The following is a 27,974-nucleotide window of genomic DNA, read 5'->3' as shown; positions in this document are numbered from 1 at the left end:
CTCCAAGAAGTCCAAAATCCTCTGATTCTTTGATGTGAGAGGAGGTGACAGTGGGACCCTTCAGAAGGAACAAGGCAGCACCCAACCACAGGCAGAACTCATCTGCTTTTAATGGCTTCTCCTGGAGGAAGGGCTGCAGCAGGACCCTGGTATGCTGCAGGGTCAGGAGATGAAAGCCTGAGTGGGACTGTTACTTATTAATGAGGATGGAGACCAACCCTCTCCCCAGTGCCAGCAGCCACGGAGCCCCAGCCCACCCCCTCCCCCAGGACTTGTGCTGAGCTCACAGCCTGGGGTTTGGATGAGAAACCCCCCTGGGTCCCTCTGGGATCTGGGGCTGTCACAGACCCCCCCCAACACCAAGGAGCTGATTATGGGGTCAGGGAGCTCCTCCCTCTCCCCTGCAGCTCCAGCCCACTTTGCTCCCAGCACCTCCCGTGGGTCACCACAGCAGAACCCCCAGAGCTCTGGAGTGGCCCAGGAGCTGGCACTGTCACCATCTCAGGCACTGTCACCATTTGTGTCCCTGTGGGAGATTCCCCCACCTCTGGGAAAGAGGCTTGGCAGTGTCCCAGCCAGAGCAGCAGAGCTGCAAGGCCATGGGGGCCTCAGAGGTGGCACTAATGATGTCCCTGCTGAGCAAGGGACATTCCTGAAGGCAAATACGTGAGCCAGAGAGGAGGGGAGAGATGGGAACCTGTTCCATCACCCAGTGCTCTTAGGCAAGAGGGTGCTGAGTGGGTGGGTGAGCATGAGGAGGGGATGCAGAAGAAGAAGAGGGAACACAAGGCTGGGGGATGGTGGCAGCAGCCAGCCTGGGGCTGTGCACGGGGCAGTGCTGTGCCAGGGTCTGTTTGCTACCGGCACGGAGCAGAAGTGGCACATGGTCTGGGAAGGGGTCTGTGGCCCTGGGAAGGGGTCTGTGGCCCTGTGGCCCTGGGAAGGGGTCTGTGGCCCTGGGAAGGGGTGCAGAGACAGTGCCAGGGAGCCAGGCCCTGCCTAGCTGCTGTGGAAGATGCGGATGCGCTGCGTGATGTCCTTGCGGCAGAGGGGACACGAGAGGAGCTGCTCACAGCAGGTCTGGCAGCAGCAGACGTGACCACAGGGCAGGAAAATCATCTGGGTCTGGGGAGGAGAGAGAAAGGAGGGGACATGGAGTCCTGTGACACTCATTCCAGCACTGCTCTACTCCAGCTCAGGAGAAAATGGGGATGGAGGAGATGGGGACAGCCTGGGGGTGTCCCAGCATGGGGGGCAGAGCCCTGCACCCCGATCTCCATCCCCAGCACTGTGTGAGAGCAGGAGTGCCACAGGCCTGAGGGAAGGATGTGGGTCCAGGCTGGACCAAGCAGTCCCACAACCACTCCCGGTGCTGCTCTGTGGACAGGAGCTGCAGAGGAAGCTCCTTCTGAACCCTGCCCTGCCTCCCTGCTGTGCTCAGGAGCTGGAGGGATGAGCATCCAGGCACTGTCCAGGCCAGGCTGGGGGGCATGTTCTGGATGCTGCCCTCACTCCATCCTGGCTCCAGCACCAGGAACGTGTTGGGATCTCACCTCCTGCTCCATGCAGACGACGCACTCAGACTTCTTCTCACCCGACTGCAGTGGGGGAGCTGTGGGGACCACTGGGCTGGGAACCTCCTCAAAGGGAGCACTGGGTTCTGGGGCTGCAGGGACCTCAGTGTCCACTGTCCTCAGAAGCTCTGGAACCACAAGCAGGAGGAGTGAGCATCAGGAGAGCTGTCCAGAGCCACCCACCAGGCACCCAGGGAGATGGCTGCAGGCAGATGGGACCCGAGGGATCCCATAAATAGCAAGCTCTGCTCCCCAAAAGGAGGTAACTGGCCCTGCAGGTCTCCCTGTTCAAGGCTCAGATCCCTGCTGTGAGTGTTCAACGTGTCAAAAAAACAGGGAGAAAAGAACTGTTGGTACCTGGGATGGTCTTGGCCACAGCCAGGATCTCCTGAGCTCTCCTGGGGATGGCACGCTGCAGGCCAGCCTCCACCACCCCAATCTGCAGTGCAAGAGGAGGGCTGTCAGCTCTGGGAGGGGACAGGAGACTTCTGGGGACACTGCAGACTCTTGGGTCTCACTGGCAAGGCACAGTCATGCCAAGGGAAGAACTTCCATCAGGCATCATAAGGGAATTCCCCCAGTGCCATTTATACTACAAAAGAGCATCTGGAGGGTGCTGAAAGACAGAGCCAAGCTGCAGCTCACCCTGCAAGTGCTCTGAGAGCAGTGTCACCCCCTGAGATGGGGCACAGAGCAGCACTGGCACTTGTCCCTGCTGGGAGGTGACAATCCAGGACCAACCCTCCCTCCCTTCCCTCCTGCCAGACCCACCATGGGCACAGCCACGAGCAGGGTGGGCTGGGAGCAAGGGCAGGTTTAGTCAGCACTGTTCTGTTCTGTTCTGTTCTGTTCTGTCCTGTCCTATCTGCTGTCTCATACCTTTTCCAGGTCACTGGCAGTCATGGTGCTGAGCACCTGCAAGGACAGGCGATGGTGTGCAAAAACAGGGAGGTACTGCTCAGCTGAGAGCTCCAGTAAAAGGTTCACCAGCAGCCTCTCCAGGCCCTCCTCCTGCAAAACACCAGGAGAGCTCCCAGACTTGGCTCTGGAGTGAAGGCAGCAGCAGGGGCAGGCAGGGTGCCCATCCCTGCCCTCTGCCCTGTTCCTTCTGCAGCCCTGGGGACAGCTCAAGAGCCAGAGGAGCTCTGGCCTGGGGTGTGTTGTGAGCACGACTCAAAACGCGGGGTTTTGGGAAGAATGAAGCAACAATTTGGGCAGCTGATGTCTGCAACAGCACCTGCCCTGCAAACCCAAGCCCCAGAGCAGCACGGGCAGAGCTCAGCTCCATCCAGATCCCTGACCAGCACCCAGTCCCTGGCTCAACACGCTGCAGGGGGAGCTGGGGAGCCAAGCAGAGCTGTCTGAGGGTTTAGCTGGGACAAAAAGCCCTTCCTGGAAGGTGCTCAGAGTCCTCTGCTCCTGACAAGCAATTCAAGGGTGGGCTCACAGCTGAGGGGTGGGCTCTTACAGCCCTGGGCAGCCCCATAACCTCTCAGGCAGGGAACAGAGAGGGTTTGCCCCCCATGCTGGGTAAACACAGGGGCCGTCAGCCTGCACCAGGGGTCTGTGCCCTCCTCCTGCCTTTGCTGGACCCCTGGGTCAGGGCAGGGCTCCCCCCATGCTCTGCAGAGCTACAGTGAAAGCAGAGACCTGGAGCTTCAGGGAGAGGGGCTTCTGGTTCTGCAGGCGCTGGTACTGGATCAGCCAGTAGTTCTCCTGCTTTGTCTCACTTTTTGCCTCCATCTCCAGCTGAAAAACAAACTCAATTTACTCATCAGCCCAAGAAAATGTTGCAAGTGGGATTTAAGGCAGCCCAGGTTGGATTTACAGGGGGAAATCCCTGCTCAGGCTGGGCTGAGCAGTCAGTGCAGAGCATGGTGATGGGCACAGCTGTGTTGGGACATCCCTGGCCTTCTGCAGGAGGCCTCACTTTGACCTCCCAGATCCAGGCTGGGGTTGGACATCCCTCTGCTCACAATGCTCTGGTCTCCTGAGGCTCAGGAGAGTCTGGAGGTCTCCAGGATTACAGGGCTGCATGCCAAGACCTTGTGGGACTGTGCTCATCCCCCCTCTGTAACTCCAGCTCCTGATGGGGGGATGATGATGATGAGGGTGCTTTACACTGCCCCAAGGACTGGGGGTAACTGTGCCCCAAGAGTTTCCATCAACACTTTCTGAAGCCAAATGAGTCTCTGGATCTGCACACAACCCCTCTGAGCCCTCCTCTGCTCCCCTCTATCCCTGTGCTGACCCAGGGGCTCTCTCCCCAGCCAGCCCCTCATCTACAGCACCTAACTCAGGGCCCTGGTTACCAGTATTTGTTGGAGTTCTTCTTCCCTTTGCTTCTTCTCCTTGAGCAGCTGCTGCAGGAGGCAGCTGAGTGCCTGGCGTTGCTCTGTGATCACACCCTGCAACAGAAGATCTTTGGCACCCACATCTCCACAGCTCTGCACCCTACAACAGCTGCACAGATCCTCCCTGCCCTGACTGCCAGCAAAGCACTTCCCAAACCCCAAACGATGGGACCCAGCAGATGTGGCAGCCCTGTGCTCCACAGGCACTGGAAACCAGAGCTGAACCTTCCTCTGCAGGACCACCAGATGGTGCTGAGCCCCTGCAGCAGCTCCTCACCAGCCCACCAAACACCATCACAAGTGTTCGTGGTCCCCCTCCCTGACAAAGGCCACCTGGAAATGGGTCGAGAAGCCTCTGGGGACACAGGAGAGACAAGGCAGCAACCTCCCCATGGGACATCTGCTTCCAGGACGGTCCCACACCAAACCCTGCTGGATCCTGGGACACTGCAGCCCTGCAGCCACCCTGCTGGGACATGAGGAGAGGGAAGTGCCTCAGGAACCTCAGGACGTGGGTCAGGTCCAGATGGCTGATAGCTGCTGGGAGGATCATTAACTGAGCAAGGGACAGTGACCCTCAGCCCCAGGGACTTCAGGTGTCCAGGGACAAAGGGACCAGGGTGCTGTTGGAAGGCTGAAGCTGAGCCCCGAAGGGAGCAGTGTGGGGAAACTGCTCAGCATCTGGACCCTCCTCAGGGACAAGGGCCTCTGTTGAAGCAGAAGGGAGCATCTGCCTCTCACAGGCAAAACAAACACTCAGCTGGCTGGAGATGCTTTGTCAGGACCTCTGTAGAGGTGACAGGAGAGCTGGTGCCACCTGGGACCTGCTCCAGAGCCAGGCAGCTTCACCTCCCCTCCAGGTGAGCTCTCCTGCCCCTGCCCATGCTGTGGATTCTCCCAGGCTGACCTTCCAGGAGACCTGTTTGTGTTTTCTGTTTTGTTTCTTCCCCTTTCTGCTGTTTTATCAAGCTCCTCATTGAACACATTGAACACATGGGGGGAGGAAGGAAGCACCAGCTGCAGGGGAGGAATCCAGCACAGTGCAGAAAAGCTGCTTTCTGCTGAGGACATTTGTGCAATGGAGGCCTCACCACAGCAGGAAATCTTTGAGCTGTCTGCCCAGCAGCCAGGGGAGGTCCAGAGACACAAAGCTGTCTCCCATCTCCTTTCCTGGCATCCAGTGCTGAGGTTGCAGATGTGCTGTGCTGCCTGCAGATGGGCCTGAGGGCAGAGCCTCATCTTCTTCACTTCCCTGGAGCTCCTTTGGTCACCCAGGTCCTGGGTCATTCCAGGAACATCTGCCTGGAGTTCCTTGGTCTTCCCTGGGGGTGGTCCTTCCCCATCAGACCTTCCACTGCAGCATTACCTGGAGGAGCTGCATGAGTTAAGGCAGCACAACCCAAACTTCACTCCTGAAGGTGCCCAGCATGGACCCAGAGCCCATCCTGTCCTGCAGCTCTGCTCCTGGGAGGTGTTTGGTGTCTGCTCCTGGGTTTGGGCTGCCTAAACAGGTGACCTGCCCTGGCTGACAGCACGCACAAGAAACCAGCTGATGCCCAGGCAACATAAATAACAGAATTTAAAGCCAAGCTGCTTAAACCAAACTTGAGATTCCTCAAGGTGTGACTGCTGATGGGGTCAGCCCATGGGATGGAGGATGGAGGGGCAGAGCAGCCTGGGAGACACAGCTTGGAAATGGAGGGGAAGAGCTGCCAGCCATCACTGGCAGGGGTCTGAAAGCAAGCACAACCCAACAAGGTCAGAAGACATGGGATGTGGGGCATTCCTGGGACAGCCAGCAACTGGGTGGCAAAATCCCTCCCATCCATCAGACCTGGAACTGCCCAGGGCTATCAGGGCTGGCTCATTTGTCTCTCCCCTGAAGCCCCCCCAAGATGTTGAGGAGCAGCAGCAGTGTCCCCACACTATCAGGACAAAGAGGGATTTGGGTGAGCACCCTTCTGACTGAGCAGAAAACCATCCAGAAACTGCAAGGAGAAAAAGCAGCAAGAGGAGCTTTGGTGACCCCAGAGCAGAGAGAGGGTGGTGGGGCAGCCCCAGAGCCCTACATACCTGCAGCATCTCTGTGTCCAGTTCTTGCCTCTTTAACTCCAGCTGTGTCAACTGCAATAACTCTGTTTCTATTAATTTAATCTAAACAGAAGATGAAACATTTTTTTACTGACATTTGAAATGGCTTTAATTTATGCTTTTAACGTGAGGTCTAACTGCTGCCCTGGCAGGGAAGGCACTGCAGAGATGCCCAGAAATTTGAGGAACCTGCTAATGCTCCTCCATGAGGCTCTCAGGGTCACTCTTCATCTCTCACCTGAGGAGCTGTGTCCCCACTCTTGCTGTCTCTCTAACCTCAACACCTTCTGGTCAAGCCTTGAAGCACATTGCAATCAGTTTGTTCAACCAACCCTTCCACAGCCACTCTGGAAGGCAGCAACTGATTGTCAAAGCCCTCCAAGACCACTGCTCAAACTGAAAATTATCCAGGGCAGGCTCTAGATCCTCCAGCAACCCCCTCAGTGGGAGCTGCTCCTTCAGGTGGGGCAACTGAGACACAGAGAGGTGAAGTATAAGTTGCCCAAGATCCCACAGCAAAGCCAAGATGAGAGCCCAGCTCACCTATCTGCTACCATCCCCAGGCCATGTTGTTTAATGCCTACCACCAGTCACAAAATTCCTGCCAACACATGGAATGAAGCCATGGAGAGCTGTGGGATTCTTCTCCTGGATTGTCCATGCCCAGTCCATAGCAGACAATGGTCACTGAGGGACTCAACAGACCCAGGTCCTTCCATTGAAGAGGAAACTTCACTCAAGGGGTTATGAGGCAGTGGCACTGCTCAGGGAGATGGCTGAACCACCATCCCTGGAGGTGTTCCAAGATGTGCAGATGTGGTGCTGAGGTGTCTGGTTCAGCACTTGACTTGGCAGAGCTGGGTTAAGGGTTGGACTTGATGATCTTAAAGGTCATTTCCAACCAAAACAATTCTCAGAATCTATGATCCTTAAGCTTATCCACCAACTCCTGGCCTGAGGCTTTCCTGCCAGACTCTTTCCTGCCAGACTCGGATCAGGAGAGGGAAGATTCTGGAGCAGTCAGAAATCAGTCACCCATCTTTGTGCCTCACCCTCACCTGCTTTTCCCACCACCTCTTGCTCCTCCCCCCTGACTATTGCATTGCACCTTCTGCAGAACAAAGCTCAGAAAGGCATGGAGAATGGGAGAATGGGAGAATGGGAGAATGGGAAAGAAAATGTGAACTTATGGCTCAAGGTGCAGTTCTGATGTGCTGGATGGAGATGACCCACGTGGAACAGCAGCTCTGCTGAGTACATAGCCTGCAGGAAACCACAGTGCCAGCTGCAGACCCCCTCCAGAAGCCTCTTGTGACCTCTCCAGCACTTCATCCACCCCAGTGCTGAGATGGCTGCAGTGATGCTCATTCCACCCCTGCATTAGTGACACCCCCTCCTCTGGAGCAGGGAGGCTGCAGGTTACCCAGCACTGCCCACACTTGGGCACAGAGCTCTCAGCTCCTGATTCCTCCAGCCCTGCTCTGTGCTCACAGCTCTTGGAGCTTCCTCAGGAGGGTCCCATGGAAGCTGCTCTGAGCTGAGGAGCTCCTGGCTCTTTCCTCTCTTGACTTACCTGGTTCCTGATCTGCCTGTGCATAAGATCCTTCTTCAGTTGGAGAGCTTCAAAGGCAGCTTTCTGCATCTCAATCTGAGGGAGAGGCAAAATCCTGCTCAGTGAGGCAGCTGATCCAGCTGCAGATGGGCTGAGAATCAATGTTTGCTTGCAGAGACCCAAGGACATGCACCTGACAGGTCCTGATGCCACCCTGACTGAGACCCCACAGCCCCCAGAGGTAAAACCCACTTTACAGACAGACACAGAAGTTACATTCCTGTTCCTCAGACACACATTTTGAACCCCACCTCTCACTTTTGCATGCAGCCCAGCCCAGCCCAGCCACCCTTGCTCCTCTGCTCCACTCTCAATCCCACTTTTGAGAGCTTCTGGATCCCCCCCAGCAGTTGCTTCCCTGCCTACCTGCTGCAGGATCTGACTGACAGCTTTGTTCTGATCCAGCTGCTGCCAAGCCAGGATTTGCTGGAACTTCTCATCCATCTCAGCCAGGCTGCAAGAGGAGGGATTTGCCATGGAGTTACTGCTGGGCATGGGACTCTCAACACAAAGAAGAGGAAAAGCAGGCACCAGGGAACTCAGGTATGGGGGGATTTGTTACTGAACAGGGGTGACTGAAGGCTGAGGGATTTAAAAACTCTGTCCCTGTAACCAAACCAAACCTGCACCACAGCCCAGGCCAGAGCAGAAGCACTGTACATGCACAGCTCCAAGTCCAAGCAGGATCTGCTGCTGCCCTGGCCAGTGCTCAGGTGATGGGATTGCACCTTGCTATCCTGCACTGGGTGTGCTGATGGAGCCCCACACAGCAGGGCCATTTATTGCCTGCACTTGTTGGCAGGACTGTGCCCACAGGCACACCAGGTTGTTTCTGTTCAGTGCCAGATGTTGCCAGATGAAAATCTCTCCCCTTTCTGTACATCCCAGAAGTCAGAATGCTCTTTGTACCTAGAGAAAAGCAACAAGTCCCTCATATCTACCTACAGCATCCTCCAAATAACCCTGGGAGGTGAGGAAAGGAGTTCTGTGCTAGAGTTCCATACTGAACTGGCTGACAAAACAGGATTAAGAGCAGTCTAATTTCATCCTCCATATTTAGCAGAATGTATTAAGCAAAATAAACTGTAAAATAAAGTGATAGCTCATCCAGAGCAGGATGAACAGGCCTATTCCTCTGGCTAGAAAGTTCCATCAGGTTTGTCAGTTGAATGAAACTGCATCATCCCCTGCTCCCACCCAGCTGTCCTGCTGCATTCCAGCAGCTGCAGGAGTTCCTGGGTGGATAAATGGGAATTACACCAGGGACTGATGGAAAGAAAAGAGGTTTTACACCAGCACTGCCACCTCCAGACATCTCCCACTGTACCTGGAGCAGGCCTGGCTGACCAGGTCTTGCCGACGAGACTCGTAGCTCATCTGGAGGAGTTTGTTCTTGTAGCTCTCAGCCAGCATTTGTTGCATGGCAGCTAGGAGACAGAAGTGCTGTCAGTCTGCACTGGGAGCAGGTGTCTGCAACAGGCACTCACCTACCCCTGCTGCTACATACAACCCCCTGCAGCTAACAGTGCCTTCTCTCTCTTTTCCAACCTGTCCTCGCTTTTGCCATTTAATTATTTCCAAGCAAGCTCATTCAGATGCAAGGATCCCAGCTGTTTCTCAGGAAAGGAGCTGAGCAAACTCCACTCTGCCTGTGAATCTCTCCAGTGCTTGGAGAAGCCCATCCCTTGCCCACTGACCCTCTGGTGGGCTGCAGCTCTGCCCATCCCATCCCATCCCATCCCAGTGCCAGGAACCCAACCCCAGGGTGACACCACACCCCCCCTTTCCTTTCCAACCCCACCAGATCTGTCCATGGTCATCAGGAGCAGAAAAGGCTCCCTGGCACCATTCTTGTTCATCATATGGCTTCTGTCCTTCCTGACCTGATCCCCTCTGGTCCCACTGGAATCCAAAGCCCTTTGTTCCACAAACTCCTGGTGTGAACACACTGCAGCTGCACAGGGAGAGCTGCTCTGGGCCAGCTCTGGCACACAGGGAATGCTCCCCCAGCAGCTCTGCCCCCATCACCAAAAATGCAGCAAGAATGTGTGTGACAGAGCATCTCCCACGTGGCTGTCACCTATTCAGTGCCCACCCAGAGGAACCAGGTCCTTCTTGCACTTTGCCACCCCAAAGTGTTGTCTGGACTTACAGGCCACTTCCCTCCTGCGCAGATTCTCGGTCTCCTCCTGTGTTATGGCCATCAGCTGCTCCATCCTTATTCTGCCCAACAAGAAAGAACAACTCAGCCACTCCTTCAAAAATGCTCTATCTCAGTCCTCCTCCACCCACCCAGCCCAGAGCCCAAAGCCTGGGCAGATTCACCTGGCCACCTGCTCAGGAAAGCCACAAAAGTCTGGGTGATTCCATGGAATTACAGAGTAATTTGGGTTGGAAGGGACCTCCAAAGGTCACCCAGCCAGCAGGGACACCCTCAACTGGATCAGGGTGCTCAGAGCCTCCTCAAGCCTCACCTTGAACATCTCCAGGGATGAAGCCTCAACCACCCCCTTTTCAGCCAGGTCAGTGTCCCCATCTGCTGTGCCACAGCATGTAGGCAGGGGACAGCTGGGGACAGCTGGGGACAACCCCTTCTGGTGGCAAAGCCACCTCAGAGTGCTGTCTGAGAGGCAGGGTTGCTCTCAGTGCATTCCCTCAGTACAGGTTGCTGGGGACACCTTCAAACTCCCTTGCTTTCCAACAGATAGAAGGTTCCAGACAGTCCTTGATACAGGGATTTGTTCTCAAACTCCGCAGCGAGGACCATTTTGAGATGGAAAAGAGGTAAAATCATCATTCCATAGGGTTTTCCAGACTGGGTACAGTCAGGCACCTCTAGTCCTGTATCCTGCCTCTAACAGTGACCAGAACCAGCTGCAGGTATGAGATGGACCCCCCCTGACCTGAACTGGACTCAGACTGGTGGCTCTGAAAGGAAGGTCTCAGCTCTCTTGCCTCTTTCCTAGAAGAGCTTATGTCAAGGAGAGGAGACTCACCTGTCATTCTCCAAGGATTTCAGAATGTCTGAGCTTTGTTTCTGCCTAAAAAAACAAAAAAAAGGTAAAACATGAGGTCTTCATCAAGGTGCCTTAGTCCCCCAGAGAGAAGAAAATTACTTTGCAGTGCTTTAGAGAGAGGAGCAGCTTTCAGCAGGCTGCTGACCTGTGCTGGCACCAGCCCAGCAGCAGATCCAGCAGATTTAGGTTTTCTACAGCACTGCAGAACTCCAGCAGCACACAGGAGTGAAACACAATTTTTTAAGGCATTAATTTTCACACATCTTTTTTTAATCCACTTCTTCAAAAGGGGACTCTGGCAGTTCAGCTTCTGAGTGAGGAGCCTCCTACAGACACCGATCCTCAGCAGTTCTGTAACACTCAGGAGGGGCAAAAGGAACCACTCAGAACGAGACAAAAACCCAACAAAAGCCCCTGAGGGACAGAGATGGCTGCAGGGCACCCCATGAGCCCACCTCTGGTTGTCCTGCAGCAGCTTCTGGACCCGGGCAGCAATTCCTTCCTCTGTTTGCTTCAACTCCTGCAGCAGCCTCAGGCGCTCCCGCTCCACCCAGCGCTGGTGCTTTGTCAGACCCTCCTCCAGCCTCAGCTGCTCCTGGGAGAGCCAAAGGAGAAGGTGGAAGGTTAGGAAAGGGAATGTCTGGGATGGGGGCTGCCAGAGGAGACCCCCCCACCTCTCTGACTGTCTGCAGGATCTCATCCTTCTGAGTGCTGAGCTGCTGGACCAGCAGTGCTTGTTCTCGCTGCCCCGTGGTCAGGCGCTGCTCGAATTCCAGCTTCTCCTGCATTTTCCTTTCCTGAGAGGAAGGAAAGAGATGAATGGCAGAAATCAGCTGGCTCTGCTCCTTCCCAAGCAAGACTAAATTCTGCCAAAAAAGTAAAACGAGGCACAGTCATCTCCTTAATGACAAGGAAGCAAGCCAAGAGGCAAACAGGAGGCTGGAGCAGGGATGGAAATGTTCTCTCCTTAGGAACCCAAAAACTGGGAAGCAGAAGCTGCTGCTCTCTTTGCAGCTGTCTCCAAACTCCTGACAGCTCACTTCATGGCCATGGAGCCGAAGTCCCTGAGACAACCCATACAGCTGCAACAGCCAATACATTTCCCCAGAGAGAAGCCCAAAATTAAGAGTGTGTTCAGCTCCTGATGGCAAGGGGACTGAGCTCAGGGCAGCTCTGCCCACAGGGAGAGGTGAACATCATGACAGGAGCTTCTGACTCTTCCAAAGGGAGCCTTGCACAGGGGAAGAGACAGAGACCACTGAAATAAAAAGATCAGCAAGCTAAAAATGCAGCCAAGGAGGGGAACGGAGGACAGAAATAAGGAATGCCAGGAGAGAGAGCAGGATCTCTCACACTATGAGCCAAAGGGCCAAAGGAGGAGTCACAGAGCTTCCCCCACACTCCCACTGCCTCCTGCAGTGAGGAGGGAGCAGCTCCGGGAGGTTCTGCAAGAACTCAGTTCTCCAAACATTCAGCTGTGCCAGAGTAACCAGACAGAAAGATGGAAAACAAGAAAGAATCATACCTCTGCTGCAGACAAAGGATTTGCAGGCAGTTGTCCTTACCTTCCTCTTCTCATAATCCAAGAATTTGTTCTGAAAAATAAGCGGTGGATTCAGATTTTTACTGCCAGGAGTAATTCTTTGGTAGAGCAATTTTTTGGTAGGCATTATTAGCCCATATTCTATCTTCCCCTAACTGAAGTAAAGACATCAATGGAAGTCCAGTCAGTCTGGACTTCAGGTTCTTCTGCAGGCTGCTGTCCCCCAGAAACACTCATGGTTCCATGCTGCAGACACCGTGTCACATTGTCACCCCTGTCCCTTGACTACATCACTGCTTTCAAGGATGGGGGCAGTTCCTGGCAGTGTCTTCCAGGCAGCAACAGAGGTAACACCATCCCTGACCCTCAGGAAGGAGAGGAGCCCCCCACACCCAGTGCTACACAGGGTTCTGGGCACTGATGTTCCCTCAGTCCCAAAGATCTCATGGGGGGCAGGTGATGAGGGATCTGGGAGATCCAGTGATGGAGAGGCAAATCCAAACCCCTTTTGCACACACGTTCACAGGCAGAGGAGCCTCACCTGCCACTCACTCTCCTCCTCCAAGTACTTAAGCACCACCTTGTCCACCCCATCCACTGCTGTTCCTCCTCCCTCCCTCTCCAGAGCAGGGAGCAGATCCTGTGCAGGAGGGTAGTAGGCAATTCCACACTCTGGAAGGCATCAGACACAAAACAAGAACATTTGGTGCTTAAAAACCTCCTTGGCTGCTGTGTGAGACTGCTTCCAACTCTGCTCCCTCTCCCCAGCACCCCAGATGGGTGCTCACAGCAGCTCCTGCAGCTCAGGCAGCTGAGCAAAAAAAAGCTCTGAGAGGCCAGTGCTGGGCTGCTCCTGCCAGGAAGAGGATCCAAGCTGACCTGCTCAGAGGGAAACTTTTCCTTTACCCTGGGTGTCAGTCAGGGCTGCAGATGTCACTGCCCACACCAAAAGAAGTCCTGGCTGTCCTTTCATTGCAGGACTCAGCCCCATATCTGTCCCACTTCTCCTGCACAAACCCTCTCCCAACCCTTCCTGTCTGTATTAAGCACAGTGTTTACAAACTCACAGCACATTAGCTTTGTTCTCTGAGTTTTCCATCTGCTTCCAACTTTCTCTTACCAACCCATCAGTCTGCAGGCCCCAGGCCCTTCCTCCTAGAAAATGAGGCTGGAAGGGACCTCGAGTGACTACTGAGTCTATTTTCTTGTCTCTAGGCAGCTGTCTCTGGGCAGTGCCTAATCCTCCCACTGGAAAAAAAATACAAATGGGACAACAAAACCACAGGGAGATGCAACAACTTCTTGCAGTCCCTCAGTCTCTGCCCCAGCTTTTCTCCTGTTCCAACAAACCCTGGCAGCCTGGCACCAAGAAGCAAACCTCAAAGAAGGGTCCCTGCTCTGCTGTGTGCCAGCAGAGACACTGAGCAGCCTGTCCTGTGTGCAGAGCACCAGGAACCACCCCAAACACAGCCACATCTCTGCCCTTGGTAAATGGCATCTCTGGACCCAGTCAGAGCACAGAGCCACCCCCAGGTTCTCACACCCACCTGCAGGCTCTGCTCACTCACCTCTGCAGAGGAACTGCTGGATGGCCTCTGTACCTGCCCTGCAGATGTCAGGGGATGGGTAGATCATGGAAGAGGCATCCAGGGTCAGCACCTCCAAAAGAGAACACACAGAGATCCAGGTTATTCTGATGGCCCTGCCAGGGCCCAGCTGCAGTTGTCATTGCAGCTTCCCAGAATGTCACTTCTGGAGTGATGCCTTCATGCTGTTCTAAACCCTGACATAAATATGAGGTTGTGCTGAATTTCTGCTGGGGGTTTGACACCATTCAGCAGTGTCTCTGCTCTCCCTTTTTTGAGAGCTTCCCCCTGTGCAGATGTGTCTGCTTTGGTTTTAAGTACAGCGCTTCTCAACTACAGAAATTTTCTCTTAGATTTCAGTGCTGGAAGCCTTTTAGCACAGTGGATGGAAAGGATAATGACAGAAAGGGCACAGAGAGATGAATTTGGGGTACCATAAAGAATGAGTGGAAAGACCACTGGCTGTTTTGTCCCACTATGGCCACCAAAAAGATTTAAAGTTGCCTCCTGTAGAGCAGGACACAGCAGGAAGGCCTAGAAAGGAACCACTTTATCAAGCACAGATCCCTCATCCCAGAGACTGCCCAGAAGTGAAGCCTGATGTGTGCTGGAAACAAGAGAGCATTTATTGGCATCCTCCCTGCTGGTGTCTGAGTCAGCCCCCTGGTCTGACATTTGCACTGTTTAGTCCTGACAAGTCTGGCAGCCAGAAGGTAACACATCCACAGAAACCTTGATGCTTGTTCCATTTTTTCAGTGTGCAATCCAGGGAGCCAGGAGCTGAACAACGACTCAAAGATCTGGCATGGCAACAACACCACTGGAAATATCCCATCTGCTCCTGAGCCTTGGTGGAAAGCAGCTGAGTCAACCCGAGCCCACAGGAGAGATCCCAGAGCTCTGGGGATTGTTTGTGTTGTGATTTAACCCTGGCAAAAGTGCTCAGGAGAGCAAAGCACCCAGGGCACACAGAACCTATTCTGGCCAGCACGAGCCACACAGAGCCTTGTCAGAATCCCCCTGGGTGGCTCCAGCCCAAGCCCTGAAAATTCACTTTCTCCACTCAGTTTATGAGCATTTTGATGAAGCAGGAGGGGAAGCAGGTGGGGAGGGGACAGCTCTGGTCACCTGCAGCGTGCGGACGTGAGCCAGCACCCGCGGCAGCTCCTGCAGGGAGTTCTCACTGACATCCAGGGTGCACAGCCTCTGCCAGCCACTCACACTGTCAGGCAGCTCCTTCAGCTTGTTTCCTGGGGAGGGAGAGAAGCCATTTACTGTCACATCACCTCTGCAAAGCAGAGTCCAGCAATGCCAAGCCTCGGCCTGACCCATTTTCCATCCTCTGCCGCGGGGCCGGGGCTGTCGTGGGTGACACGAGGGCTCCCGGGGCTGCCACTGCCCACCTGGACAAGAGGAGGGAACCTGCTGCCTGCACACAGCCCCAGATCCTCATCCTGAAAGGACCTGCTCAGGGGAGGTCACTGCTGCAGGCTGGGTCTGTGCTCTTTGTCAGAATATTCTCTTCTCCCCTGCAAGGATCAGAGCTGGGAGGAAGGGGCTGAGTGTGGGACCTCTGAGGCTCAGGTGCTGCCAACAGACACAGCAGTAACAGAGCAGCACTTCCAAGCTCTTCACCCTCCATTTCCTCCCCAGTTTCAGCAACAGTTCCCTGTCAAAAAGTCTCCTTCTTCTCCCTCCAGACACTCCTGGCCACAGGAATGGGGCTGCTGGGCTGAGTAACCTCTCCTTTGGGAAAAGGCAACGGGCTGAATAAAAGCATCATATGGACAAAGTTTGACCCATTTTCTGCTTACATGGTTTCTCCTGCCTTGCCAGCTACTGGAATTCAAATCTTGCTTGTGCTTTCCCTTAGCATTCATAGCATAAAGCATTTGGTGCTTGCCTTGGTTGAAAGGAAGGATTACAAATAGAGTTTGACACAACCCAGATCATAAATGGTGCTTTGCTCAGAGCCCCAACAAGAAACAGGCACCATACCTTTCACATTGAGCATCTGGAGCTGGGCAAGATCTCCTATAGATTGTGGAAGAGATGTTAAGAGATTCCTTTCAAGGTTTAAGACCTAAGGTATTAACAGAAAAGATATTCAAGATATTTACACAAGGTAAAAGATATTTACTCAGGTCTCCTGCACATCTGTGCTGCTGGGACTATTTCAGGCCCTGAAGAAAAAACTGAAATCGGTTTTAGTCAGTCCTTCCTGTGTTTTAAAAAAAAGTAATTATGCTCCAGAAACCCTTGATGAAGTGTGTCTAACTATCACTATTGTGATTAATTAAAAGCAAAGAGCAGCAGCCCCATATCCTGCTGTCCTGTACCGTGCCCTCTGCAGGCACTTGGGATGTGGCTGCAAATCTTTTACCTGGAGAGATGTCAGCTGCCCAATATCAGGAGGGAGAGATGCCAGCTGGTTGTCATGCAGGTCTAGAACCTGGAAGAGGAAATGATTTCACCAAACAAGGCTGGGAAAAGCAAGAAGTCATGAAGTCTCTATCAACGAAATCACTTCCCTTTCAGTGTTTGGAAAACAGTTGAAGCTTTCAAGAAGACACAGACACTTAATTCTCTGAAGTCTTTTGAGAATTCCAGCCTCTATACACCAATAAACAAATGACCAAGGAAAGGGTTTGTGTGTTTTAATGCAGTTGGAATGCAAGAAAATTTAGGGTGCAGATTAAATGTTAAGAATCAGAATTACCTTTAGAGTTATGAGGCTCAGGAGGCTGCAGGACTTTGGAACTAAAGATGTCAGATTATTTGTATGAATAATCAGCACCTGAGGAGGAAAAATCCCACTGGAACATGAACACAAAAGACACTGCTGTCTAGAACAAGCACATCTGTGGAGATTTAACTGTGGAGGCTGCATAAGAGGTCAGTATCTTATTCAGTATAAAATATTGAAATAGTACATGGATTTTCATAGCAGGTCAAACAAATAACATGGAATCCAACCAAAGGTCTGGTTCCTTACATGAGAAACACCACTGGTAAGCTGAACCAGACACAACCATCTCATCCTTCATGACAGAAGTTCTCTCTAGAGCAGGATTAGTCCTACATAAATTGCTCTCTATGTAGTGCTGTGCAAGTAGCCAAATTCATTACAAGCAAACTTCTTCTGAAGCAACAACCAACCACACAAAGTCATTTCAAACCCAACAGTAATACCCAAGCATAATAACAGAACTATCTAATGATTTCTTATTGCAACATTACCTTTTTCTGCAAGACTTTACAAGTTGCAAAGGCCCCATAAGGAACCTAAAAACAATTTAAAAGCAGTGTCAGACTTCTCCAGATAAAATATTTGGAAGCACTTCAACAGAAGCCACCTACAAGATGTGAATAACACAGTTTAATGAAAATGCAAGTGATACTTAAAATTCCTGGCCCCTGGTTTTGGTTTGGGACACCAAAAGTGAGCTTCCCAGTGAGCTTCCATCTACCCAGCCCCAGTGGCTCTCCACACCAAGGCACAGAACAGACTGAGGTCTGGGCAGAAAACTCCAAGCCTTGTGTGATTTAATATTCAATGTGCAGATGACTCAGGAGTTCAGGCCCATTTTCAGTCAGTCAGCAGACAAATGGATTCTGTGGTTTTGCAGCCTGGGCAAACATTCTGCATGAGGAAACAGACAGGATGTGCCAGCAGCCCCTGAGCTGCCCAACTCTTGTCCAGACTTTCAAAACCAAGCTGTTAGTTCACTTTGTTTATTAAAACAGCAAAAGCTAAAAAGAAACAGCAAGACAGAGTTTTATGGTGCCAATCCCATAAAGGAGCTGCTGAGGATCCAAGACCATCTGTGGCTCCAAGTGGCACTGGCTCAGTGCATCCTCTGTCTGCCACCCTGGTGCCCTGCCTGGCTCCCAGCCCCACACACAAGATGCTGGTGGCTTCTGAGCTTGGAACCAAACACCCCAAAGTCACAGCAAAGCTGCAAGGCAGACAGATTCCTCCTCCAGGATGATCCCAAACCTCCCCCCCACGAAGAGCAGTGTAGCAAGCAGCTTGCTTGGCAAAGGGATCCTGTGACACAGGTGACACAGGTGACACAGGTACCAGTGTGCATCAGGAGCACTGGACAATGAATAAAAACTGGAAGTGAAATAGAAATGGGCTTTAGCTCAAGGGGCTGTCCTGGCTGCCAGACAGAAAAGCTGTGTGTGCCCTGCAAGCCTGGCAGTGGCTGCACACACTCTGCAGACAGCTGGCTGCTGATTTCACTGCCTCCCAGGAAAGAAACTGAGCTGGAAGTGAGGTTTCCAGCAGCCTGGAAGCAGGGATTTTCACTTAAACATAAAATAAGCTCAGCTGGCAGGCTTTGTGGTTCTGACATTGGAAAGAGGGAGCCTTTGGCAAACAGAGTCCCTTATGAGTTGCAAAATTAGGCTGTGAGGGGGTCCTACCAAGGTTCTGGTGGGTGGGTATGAGACCACTCTGCCCAAACCTTGTCAAATGGAAAAGGATTCCCAGGAGAGAAATGTTGTGGGAACATCAGGTAGGACAGGCAATCTCCCACCAAAAAAAAGGGGGAAGAAGCCCCCAGCTAAAAGGCAGAGCTCAGCAGAAGAAGGGGACTCATAGAAGGCTCTTTCTGTCTCAAGGCTCTCAGAGATTAGATCTGAGGGTGAGGAGAAGCAGAGAGAGGAACCAAGCCTTGAGCTGCCCACTGGACAGAACATACCTCAGAGAGCTCACATCTGGATATGTCAAGAGTGTCATCAGCACCAGCTTCCTTTGCCTGCAGAGAGATGACACACATCCAGGGAATTAGAGCAGGCAGAAATAATGGGACCTCTTGCTGCACGTTGCCTCAGCTACTCCAGTGGTGCCTCTCCAGAAAATGCAATTACAGCTCTCTGCCTCACCTCTCTATTCCAATTACAATGTTGGAAGCAGAGAGTGTGCTGCTACACCACAACCAGGAACCCAACCTGCAGACAAAGCCCTTTCAGTGCTATAAATGAATTCCTGCCTGAAGAACCAAAGCACATCCTGGTTCTGCAATCCTGACTGAAAGGCTGTGGCAAGGAAATGGTTCTCAAGCACCAGTGGAGTAACCCCTGGGAACAACAGAAGTGCCAGCCCAGCTTGTACAGAGCCTGTTGTCACTGCCTTGGCTCACCCAGCAGACCAAGCTTCTTCTGAACTGTACACAGAAACCCAAATACCCTGATACTGCCTTTTGGATCCCACGGGACCTGCAGTCAGGCAGGTGATTTCTGCTGACAGGACAACAACCTGCTGAGGATCTACCCTGAGGATCCTGCCTCAGTCCTGGTCCAGAATAAACAGCAACGTCCAACAAGATAATCCTCTGAGTGACAGGAAGAAAATAAAGAAGAAAAAGTGGGCACAAGGAAAGCCATGGATGATGGGAAAGGGGAGGTCACAGGTTCCCTGGCAGGAAAAGCAAACTGGGAGATCCGTAAGAGCAGATGGAGAAGGGAGGGAGGGGGTCCCAGATGACAGAACCACAGTGGCAGAGAGGGATGGAAGGGGCACGAAGGGACCTGTGGGTGGGAGGGCAAAGGGAGAGGTGGAAATGAGGAGTTCTCTGGGGTGGATCAGGACGATGATCCTGGTCCCAGTGAGATCAGTAACACGATGGCTGCTGATGCAGGGGATCCACAGAGCCAGCTGGGCTCCAGGAGCAGGCACAGAGCAGACTCAGCACTCCTTACCAGGCACAGTTGGTACTCCAGGCGCTTCCGAGCCTCCCCGCTGGGTTTCTTCTTACGGGAGAAGAGAGGCATCCTCAGCTCTGCCTCTGCTCTGCCTCAGTGGCACCAATGATCAGCATCAGGAATGGCAGAGGGCTCCTCCTGATGGGGAGTCTGGACTACAGAACTGTGCTCTGATGAGTCGGGGGGGGGAAAGGAAAAAGGAAAAAAAAATAAAAATCCCCGTGTCAGCAGTTGTCGGTGTTTGAGTCCTCGAGCAAGCAGGCAGGTTCCAGAGCATTTCCATGCTGGAAGCACCTCCACACTGCTCCTCTCCCTGGGACACGGGCTGTGTGCTCTGCTGACCCACCAGTGAGACCCAGCAGTCAATAATGAGAAGAGCCTTTGGCACATGACCACACTTCATATCATTTTTATTTATCACGCTCTTGGAAGAACTCTGCATAAGTTCCCGGGACACCCTGCAGCCAGTGAGCATCCATGGACTGCAAAGCCTGAATCCTCTGGGATGCCAGGGTCTGATCCTGCAGGCTCTGCACATGCAGGAAGGGGGGGGAATGTCCACTGCCTGTTTACAGCCTGCAGCTCTTGGGATGTTAAGAGGAAAATGAAAACAAAACACTAATTTGACATAGAACTGTAATCACAGTGCCATCAGCAACAGCTGTATAAAAAGACTCAAAACAAACACTGATTTTTAAAACATTTTGGGCATCATAAATACAAAGATGGGGGTCTGGAAGGAAGGGAGATTTTATTCTCAGGAACAGGCTTTATTCTGAGAACAGGCTCAGGAGCACAGGGATGCAGCAGCCAGCAGTGTCTGGGTCTGCCTGGGGCTCCCGTGGAGATGCTGCCAAGTCCCGAGGGACAGAGCTGTCACCAGGCAGCAGGTCCTGCTCCCTCAGCAGCAGCTCCAGCACCAGACCCTGCAGCCCCACAGCCTGGGGAAGGGGCTGAGGAGGATCTGACAGCCCCAGCCGTGCTGGGGAGGGGTCAGGAGACACGCCCGGGAGGAATCAGGTTCTGCTCGATCCTGACAGGATCCTCCCTGGCAATGCCTGACACAAATCCCTCTTCTTCGCCAGCTCCAGCTCTGCCTCTCAGTCCTTTCTTTCCCTCATTGTCACTATGTCACTATCCTGCTCATCCTCCTCCTCCTCCTCTTCTTCTCTCTGGGGTCTCCCTGCAGTGTCCCCCTCCCAGGTTTCACTCAGCTTCCAAAGGCGCTCGCTCTTTCTCTTTCTGTCTCTTTCTCTCTTTCCTCCTCCTCCTCTTCTTTACTCTTTCCTCAGTCAGAACGGAGCCGTTCTGTGCCCCGGCCCTGACACCTGCAGAAAGCAGCGGCAGTGAGCGGGGCCGCGTCTCGTCCCGCACCGAACACCGCAGCTCCGGCCACCGCCTCATCCCCAACCCCCTGACCGCCTCCTCGGGGCTTCCCCGTACCCTCCCTGGCGCAGCCTGAGGGGGCCGACACCCCCCGGGAACATCGGGACGGGCACCAACCCATCCCCACCGAACCCATCCCCACCGAACCCATCCCCACCGAACCCATCCCCACCCAGCCCCTCCATTCCCACCCATCCCCACCCATCCCTTCCCATCCCCTCCCCTCCCCTCCCATCCCCACCCATTCCATTCCATTCCATTCCATTCCATTCCATTCCATTCCATTCCATTCCATTCCATTCCATCCCCTCCGCTCACCGCCGCCATCGCTCCGCTTCTCCCTCCCTCCCGCCACCACCGAGTCGCGCAGCCAGAGCGCCTAACTCCAGCCTGGCACGCCCCCTGGCAGCTGGGCGGTCCGACCCTCCCGCAGTGACGTCACTGCCCCGTACTCTCGCGAGATCTCGGCGGGTATAAGTACTGCTCTCGCAGCCGCCTCAGCCTTTCCGCCGCCTCCTCAGGCCCCGGTGCCTCACGCCCTCGGTATCCGCCGCCATCCGCGCCCCGCGCCGCCGCCATGCCGCCCAAGTTCGACCCCAACGAGATCAAAGTCGGTACGTGCGGGGACGGGGGCGATGGGAGGGGGATGGCGGCGGGAGGGGGGTGAAGGATGAGGCGAGGGGAAAGCAGCGGCCGTGCATGGGCCGTGCCGGGCCCGGCGGCCGACGCGGGGCTGACGGCGTTGCTGTGCCCGCAGTTTACCTGCGTTGTACCGGCGGGGAGGTCGGCGCCACCTCCGCTCTGGCCCCCAAGATCGGACCCCTCGGGCTGGTACGTACCGCGGGACCGGGCGGGGAACGGGAGCGGCGGGGGAACCGGAGCCCTCCCCGGGAATGAGGAGGGGTGGCGGCAGCCGCTCTCTTGCGGTAGCTCCCGCCCCACTGCCCAAGTGGGAGTGCGGGTTTTTAGCGGTGTTGCCACGCAGAAAAGAAACGGGGGTGGCGGGGCATGGTGTGGGGGAGGCCGCGGTCACCCAGGTGATGCGGTGACAAAAACCCGCGTGGTTTCTCTTCAGTCCCCCAAGAAGGTGGGTGATGACATCGCCAAGGCCACGGGTGACTGGAAGGGGCTGAGGATCACGGTGAAGCTCACCATCCAGAACAGGCAAGCGCAGGTACTGAACGCCAGAGGGAGGGCTCCGTGGTGCAAGCATCGGGGGCAAACCAGCTCTGCTTGCTCCAACCACGAGCCTGAATCCCGGCAGGGTCGACTCAGCCCTTCATCCTTCCGAGGTGGATAAAATGAGTTCCACGCAGCAGATGTGTGGGGGTCTTCTGGGAGAGACCTTAAATGTTTGTCTGAGCCTCTGAGAACCTCTGGCTGGAGCCTGGCAGTGGGGCTGAGGGAGTGTGTGCAGCCTGGGTGAGGCAGGCAGAGCTCCCACGTGGAGAGGAGTTGATCTTTTATCAAGCTGCAATCGCATTGTTCCCTCTGCAGAACATCTGACCAAGAAAAAAATGTTTTAAGCAACACAAAAATTGCAAAGTATCTTGACTAGCCCAGTAGCCACCCGCCACTATACCTGTCCTGCTCTCTGTGGCTGGTATATTCCAGTGGTGAGCTGAGAGGAACCCCAGCCCAGGAAGCAGCCCTCTCCTGCTGTGGGGAGGCCTGTGCCGAAAGGCTGGGAACAAGTTTCTGCCTCAAAAAAAAGCTGCAAATACTCCCAAAGTAACCAAAATACTCCGGGTGTCCTCAGCAGCTGCCTCCTCTGCTTGGAGGGGGAACCATTAATCTCTTTCTGTTTAGATAGAGGTTGTTCCTTCTGCCTCTGCTCTGATTATCAAAGCTCTGAAGGAGCCTCCTCGGGACAGGAAGAAGCAGAAAAACAGTAAGTTCTGCCTGGTTTGGGGTCTGGGTGTGGTGGGAGTGGCTGCCCCTGGGTGACAGGGTGTGAGCAGCCACATCCCATGGGGCAGCTGGAAGTCCCTGGAGTGTCAGGATTTGGGCAGCAGTTGGGGTGTTTTTGGGGGGTGGGGTGGAGCAGCTCCAGGTGTCCTTGACTGCAGTGGTTGGTACCCCCCAGGTGAGCTGACACAACACCTGCTCAGCAAACAGTTACACTGCTGGGGGGTAACACTGTGCTGAAGCCTGGGAACAGCTCCCAGCCCCTCTGTACCTCACAAACTCCATTTTCCCTGCGGTCTGAGTGCTGGGAATGCTCCCTCTGAGGGAACGGGGAGCTCCTGAGGTGACAGTGGTGCTGTTGGTCCCTTTCCTCCCCAGTTAAGCACAGTGGCAGTGTCACCTTCGATGAGATTGTGAACATTGCACGGCAGATGAGGCACAGATCCCTGGCCAGGGAGCTCTCAGGTATGTGGGGAGGGTGCAGGATCCTCCTCCTGCTGCTCCAGGATCCTGGGAATGGGCCCTGGGAATGGGGCTGTGTTGGAGCTCCTCATGTGGCTGCTGTGGTGTCCCCAGGGGAGCCCCAGAGCTGCAGCCTCCCTGCCTGGAGTTGTCCCAGTGCTGTTCAGAGCTCCTGTGGCTGACAAGCTGTGTGCTCCCCCTGCAGGGACAATCAAGGAAATCCTTGGGACTGCCCAGTCTGTGGGGTGCAGCATCGATGGGAGGCACCCCCATGACATCATCGATGACATCAATAATGGTGCCATCGAGTGCCCAGCTGTAAGTACCCATCTCTGACTGGAGCTGCTGCTCTTAGGCTGCTTGGTGGATCAAGGACTCTACTAATGAGCTGTGTTTGTTTCTCCCAACAGAGCTAAGACTGCAAAAAAAAAAAGTTGCCACGTGAAGGCTCCTTAATTTTTTTTTTTTTTGTAGCACCTTAAATTCTTAATAAAAGACCCAGCTGTCTGCAAACAGTGGTGTGGCTTGATGTGTCCTTGTCCCACTCTGCACCAGCAGTGGGTTTGGACTGGGGACCCCCTGCTCTGCATGGGCCAGGGTGCTGGTTTGTGCAGAGACTTCAGGGCTGGCACCTCTGGGCTGGGGATCTTTTGTTGAACAACCTGGATTCTTGGCTCAGCTTTTTCCTCCTGCCTTGAAGCAGATGAGACAGCAGGGTTTTCTTCTGGTCACCAGGGCAAATGCACACGGTTTGAGTTCTTAAGCTGAATTTTTGTGCTTTATTTTGTCACTGAAGAGGAGCAGATGTGGTGGTGGGTGGAATCCTCCTGCCCTCTGCTTCAGAGGGTGGCAAAGGGCCCATTCTCGTGGTTTTTGGGTCTCCTGATGCCCTGGATGGTGAAGCTGCGGGAGCTGGGCAGGAGAGCCTTGTAGGCTGCATCCACGTTGTATGTTGCAGGTCCTGGTGTATCATCTGAAAGAAAAAAACAGTGCTGGAATTTCCCTGGGCAGCCTCTAAATCTGAGGTGTCTGCTCCTAAAACCTGGCTGAGCCCCCAGAACTTTTGTTCAGCAGGGAATGTCCTGGTGTTGCTGCTGGAAGCTGCTCCCTGTAGCTGAGTGAGCTGCTGCTGCTCAGATAAATTCACCCAAATGGCCTCTCCTGGAGACAGAGAAGCTGTCTGTGCTTTCGTGGTGTGGTTGGGGTGTAGGGATGGAAGCACAGAAATGGGGAAGCACAGAGCTAAAGGATTAGCTTTGTTTTTAGGAAGGAATTCAGGGAGGAAAAAACAGTTCAGCTTCTAGGGGTGTGTAGGAGAGATTTGGTGTGTGTGAAGCTGGGCTGCTGGAACTTGTGGAATGGGAGCTGAATTATTTGCCAGATCTGCCCAAAGGTCTTGTAGGAAGGTGGCAGCACAGCAGGAGGGGAAGCTGCCTGCAGTGGTGCTGCTGGAGGAGCTGGAGCCTCTGAAGGAGGAAACTCAGGTCTCCAATTCCACCCTAAATGGCTGGGAGGAGCTGAGCACCTGCAGGTGGTGTGGTGGCTCCCAGGGCACAAGGTTCTGCAGCTCCCCAGCTGTGCTGTGAGGGCTGCCTGCAGGCTGAGCAATTTGGGCTGGTTTGGTGAAATTAAACCTTTGTCTGGGTAAGCCAGGAGCAGGACCTGGGCCTGAGAGTCTGCTGAGTGTGGGCACAGAGCAGAGCTGTGCCCTGTACCTTGTGCTGCTCGTGAAGCATAAAACGTTGTGTTGGCAGCAGGGTGCTCAGAAACCACCTGGGTCAGCACAGGATTTCACAGCCAACTGGTGCTCTGACAAAACCTCAGAATCCCAGAATGTTTGGGTTGGAAGAGACCTCCAGGATCATCCAGCCCAACCTTGGACCAACACCACAATCTCACTGCTAAACCCTGTCCTTAAGGACCAGCTCCAAATGCCTTTTAAATGGGATGGGGACTCCACCACTGTCCTGGGCCATCCCAATGCCTCACAACCCTCTCATATTTCCTAACATCGACCCTAAACCTCCCCTGGTGCAGCTTCCATCCCTTCCCTCTGCTCCCATCACAGTTTATTAAGGAGCAGAGGCTTTTTCCCACCTCGCTGCTTCCATCTCCTCTCAGCTCTGCTGTTGGTCACAGCACTGAGTGGTGGAGCAGGACCCACCCTTCATGGAATCATCGTGGGGGGAAAGGAGCTTCAAGATGATAAAGCCCAAATGTCAGTCCTACACTGACCACTAAATCATCTCCCACAGCAACATCTCTACCCAGGTTTTGTTTTTTTTTTGAATGCCCCCAGGAAAGGCAAATCCACCTCCCTGGGCAATCTGTCCAATGCTTCACCACTCTTGATGAAGAATTTTTTTTTTTTTTTCTAACATCCAGCTCAGGGTGGGTGCAGGGCCAGGAGCTGAGAGTCTCTTTGCCTCTCCTAGCATGGAAGCTGAAATCACCCTCAGGGCTGCCCAGAACAAACTTTCAATCACCTCTTTTTCCCATCCCTTGGGCTCGCAGTCTGCCGTGTTTGGTGAAGCAGCAGCACCTCTGTAACTTGGCACTTTGGTCCTGGGCAGCAGGGAGCTGGCAGATTTTTGGAGCAGATCTGTGCTGGTAGGTGAGGGGGGAGCAGTGCCTGGGGCTGGAGGGGGTGTGGGGGGGTCTGGGCTCACCCATGCGTTTACGGCTGAGAATTTCCAATTTTGTCCTTTGTTCCCTGATGAAATGTGGGTACATTGCCCCAGGGTCTTGAGGGCCGTGGAGTTTGAAGACTTGCTGGAGTGAAATAAGGCATAAAAAAACCAAATTGGGTTTTACCAAGTGAAGCAGCTGTGGCAGACACCAGTGTTACCAGAAATCCCAACCTGTGACTCTCGGTGTGGCAGGAGCTGAGCCCTCCTCATTCCTCAAGCAAAACTGACCTGAAAAAAACCCTGACCCAGCTGGCCCCAGAAGTTGGGGTTCCCTGCAGGACCCAAACTGCCCACAATTTGTGGCACTGCTCTTTGATTTGCTTTTTCTTGGTGTTTGTTGGGCCTCTTTCTGAGGCAGCCAGGGCAGAGAGCAGATGCACAGCTGAAACTCAGCCATGTGCCACCTGTAACCCCTGGGCTTGGAGCTGTGTTCCAAGCTCAGAACCCTGCTTGGAAAGGGGCAGGTGTGGGTCCTGTGCCACCTTCCCCACCTCTCCAAGGACAGGGGGTGTGACAAGTTCTGGTAAGGTATAGGAGGAAAAAAAACCCCGTGAGGAGTGGGGACAGGGGAGATGTGGAGGGGTGGTGGCCTCTCCATCCCTGGAGATTCCCAAAGCTCAGCCTCATCCTGGCCTGGCTGCAGGCTGGGGGGGTTGTTGCATCCCTTCTGCAGCAATTCCACCCCAAAGCTGCCAAATGCTCACCCTGCCTGGGGCAGCACAGTCTGGCAGAGAACTGCAGAACCCTTTCAGCAGCAATTTTTAAATTGTTTAAAGCGTTTCTTGACCCTGGTGTTAGAAAACCCCTTCACTGGGGTGTGAACATGAAGAACCTCAGGAACTGTCAAACTCCTGGGTGCCCAGGGTTACCCACACACACCAGGGGTTCTCCCCTCTTGGCAGTGCTGGAAATAATAGGAAAAACCTTTATTTTTGCTTAGGGGTAGTTCCCTTGGAGCAGGATACACAACCTTCCCCAGGGCACCACAGGGTATGTGCTCTGGTAGAAGCTGGGAAGGAAGGTACAACCCTGCCAGGAATTTTTTTTTTTTTCCAACCAAGCTTCTTAGAAAGGAGACAAAGGGTTTGCTAAAGATAGGAGCAACCTACTTGAAGTTTACAGTCAGAACCAGGTGTCTGCATCTTCACGTTCTGGTGACCTGCACCTTCAGGAGAAAAGGGAGAGGGAGACTGAGAGGTGCTGAGCCCTCTGCTCTGGTGGGATAAGGGGTTGTGTGTCTTAAGGAGAAGGGGCCTTCTGATTCCCCTGAGACATCACAGGCTCTGAAAAGCCAAGTTTTGTGATTCCTGTGCCCCCAGAAGCTGTGGCTGCCCCATCCCTGGCAGTGTTGAAGGTTGGATGGGGCTTGGAGCCCCCTGGGCTGGGGGAGGTGTCCCTGGGCATGGCAGGGGTGGCACTGGGTGGGCTTTAAGGTCCTTTCCAACCCAAACCAGTCTGGGGTTCTGGGGTTCTAGGAACTGTGAATCTTGTGAATAACTTGGTGGGTCCCCATCAGCTTGCCCATGGGACCAGCTCCCCACCCACCTTCCCCCCTGCTGGGATGGGGGATGCAGCGAGGAGCTCAGTGCTGTTTTCTGTGGGCACAGTGGGACAGGGAGAACAAAATCCAGCATGGATGGGTGGGGGAGCCACTGGTGGGTGCTCCTGGGGGTGGGGGTCCTATATGGGAGCAGAAAGTGGGGTGTTAATGGGGCTCCTGCTCTTGCTGAGCACAGGTGGGGGGCATGGGAGGTACAGAGGGGAGCAAAATGGGGTCAAACAGACCCAAATGGGGAAGGGAGATTTTTCTTGCACAAAAGCAGGGAGGAACCTGCTTTCTGGAGAGGAAATGGGGCCGGGGCAGCACCCCCATGGCTCACCTCCACTCTGGGCATCCTGGGGCCTCATTGTCCTTCCCAGGAGTGGGGCAGCCGGGTGTCCGGGTCAGGCTTCCAGACGGGAGGTGACACCAGAGATCCTGCAGGGTTTCTGGGGGGGAAAGGACGATGCAGAGAATCCCCCGTGCTGAAATCACCCCC

At 54.1% G+C, this 27,974-nt stretch overlaps 2 protein-coding genes and 1 non-coding gene across 6 annotated transcripts; 2 read left to right on the top strand and 1 right to left on the bottom strand.

Moving 5' to 3' along the window:
* Positions 1-86: 86 nt before the first annotated feature.
* On the bottom strand, positions 87-21,301 carry LRSAM1 (leucine rich repeat and sterile alpha motif containing 1). 4 transcript variants are annotated; one of them, XM_071765832.1, is made up of 25 exons: positions 21,194-21,301; positions 19,487-19,659; positions 18,487-18,543; positions 17,018-17,062; positions 16,497-16,574; positions 16,161-16,229; positions 15,776-15,860; positions 14,906-15,027; positions 13,760-13,850; positions 12,733-12,863; positions 12,214-12,243; positions 11,323-11,445; positions 11,104-11,243; positions 10,628-10,672; positions 9,784-9,854; positions 8,959-9,058; positions 7,998-8,085; positions 7,593-7,667; positions 6,002-6,082; positions 3,887-3,982; positions 3,225-3,323; positions 2,454-2,585; positions 1,932-2,013; positions 1,554-1,702; positions 87-1,125 (listed from the first exon to the last, which is right to left on the bottom strand). In XM_071765832.1, exons 2-25 carry the CDS (start codon positions 19,556-19,558, stop codon positions 1,000-1,002), a joined length of 2,187 nt encoding a protein of 728 aa, XP_071621933.1. In that variant the 5' UTR covers positions 19,559-19,659; positions 21,194-21,301; the 3' UTR covers positions 87-999. The 4 variants fall into 4 exon arrangements, with proteins under 4 accessions (XP_071621933.1, XP_071621935.1, XP_071621934.1 ...); XM_071765834.1 differs by lacking the exon at positions 6,002-6,082 and having other exon boundaries at positions 21,194-21,275; XM_071765833.1 differs by lacking the exon at positions 16,497-16,574 and having other exon boundaries at positions 21,194-21,275.
* Positions 21,302-21,336: 35 nt separating this feature from the next.
* Positions 21,337-23,758, top strand: RPL12 (ribosomal protein L12). Its single transcript, XM_071765836.1, has 7 exons — positions 21,337-21,489; positions 21,633-21,706; positions 21,951-22,049; positions 22,685-22,766; positions 23,162-23,248; positions 23,451-23,563; positions 23,656-23,758. Exons 1-7 carry the CDS (start codon positions 21,453-21,455, stop codon positions 23,659-23,661), a joined length of 498 nt encoding a protein of 165 aa, XP_071621937.1. The 5' UTR covers positions 21,337-21,452; the 3' UTR covers positions 23,662-23,758.
* Positions 22,445-22,571, top strand: LOC139806688 (small nucleolar RNA SNORA65). Its single transcript, XR_011730324.1, has one exon. It is a non-coding gene; the product is annotated as a small nucleolar RNA SNORA65 (small nucleolar RNA).
* Positions 23,759-27,974: the final 4,216 nt, after the last annotated feature.

Source organism: Heliangelus exortis, chromosome 22, assembly GCF_036169615.1.
Source record: "Heliangelus exortis chromosome 22, bHelExo1.hap1, whole genome shotgun sequence".
NCBI lineage: Eukaryota > Metazoa > Chordata > Aves > Apodiformes > Trochilidae > Heliangelus > Heliangelus exortis.
This window is presented reverse-complemented; position numbering and strand designations above follow the sequence as displayed.

What these genes read in the sequence shown, in the direction of transcription:
- LRSAM1 (XM_071765832.1), bottom strand. Translation starts at nt 19,558, where the DNA reads ATGCCTCTCTTCTCCCGTAAGAAGAAACCCAGCGGGGAGGCTCGGAAG. An exon ending in TGGATTATGAGAAGAGGAAG is followed by an intron (nt 11,446 to 12,213) that starts GTAAGGACAACT and finishes CCTTCCTCTCAG; the next exon opens with GAAAGGAAAATGCAGGAGAA. An exon ending in AAGAACTCCAACAAATACTG is followed by an intron (nt 3,324 to 3,886) that starts GTAACCAGGGCC and finishes TTTGTTTTTCAG; the next exon opens with CTGGAGATGGAGGCAAAAAG.
- RPL12 (XM_071765836.1), top strand. Translation starts at nt 21,453, where the DNA reads ATGCCGCCCAAGTTCGACCCCAACGAGATCAAAGTCG. An exon ending in AGATCGGACCCCTCGGGCTG is followed by an intron (nt 21,707 to 21,950) that starts GTACGTACCGCG and finishes GTTTCTCTTCAG; the next exon opens with TCCCCCAAGAAGGTGGGTGA. An exon ending in CAGGAAGAAGCAGAAAAACA is followed by an intron (nt 22,767 to 23,161) that starts GTAAGTTCTGCC and finishes TTTCCTCCCCAG; the next exon opens with TTAAGCACAGTGGCAGTGTC.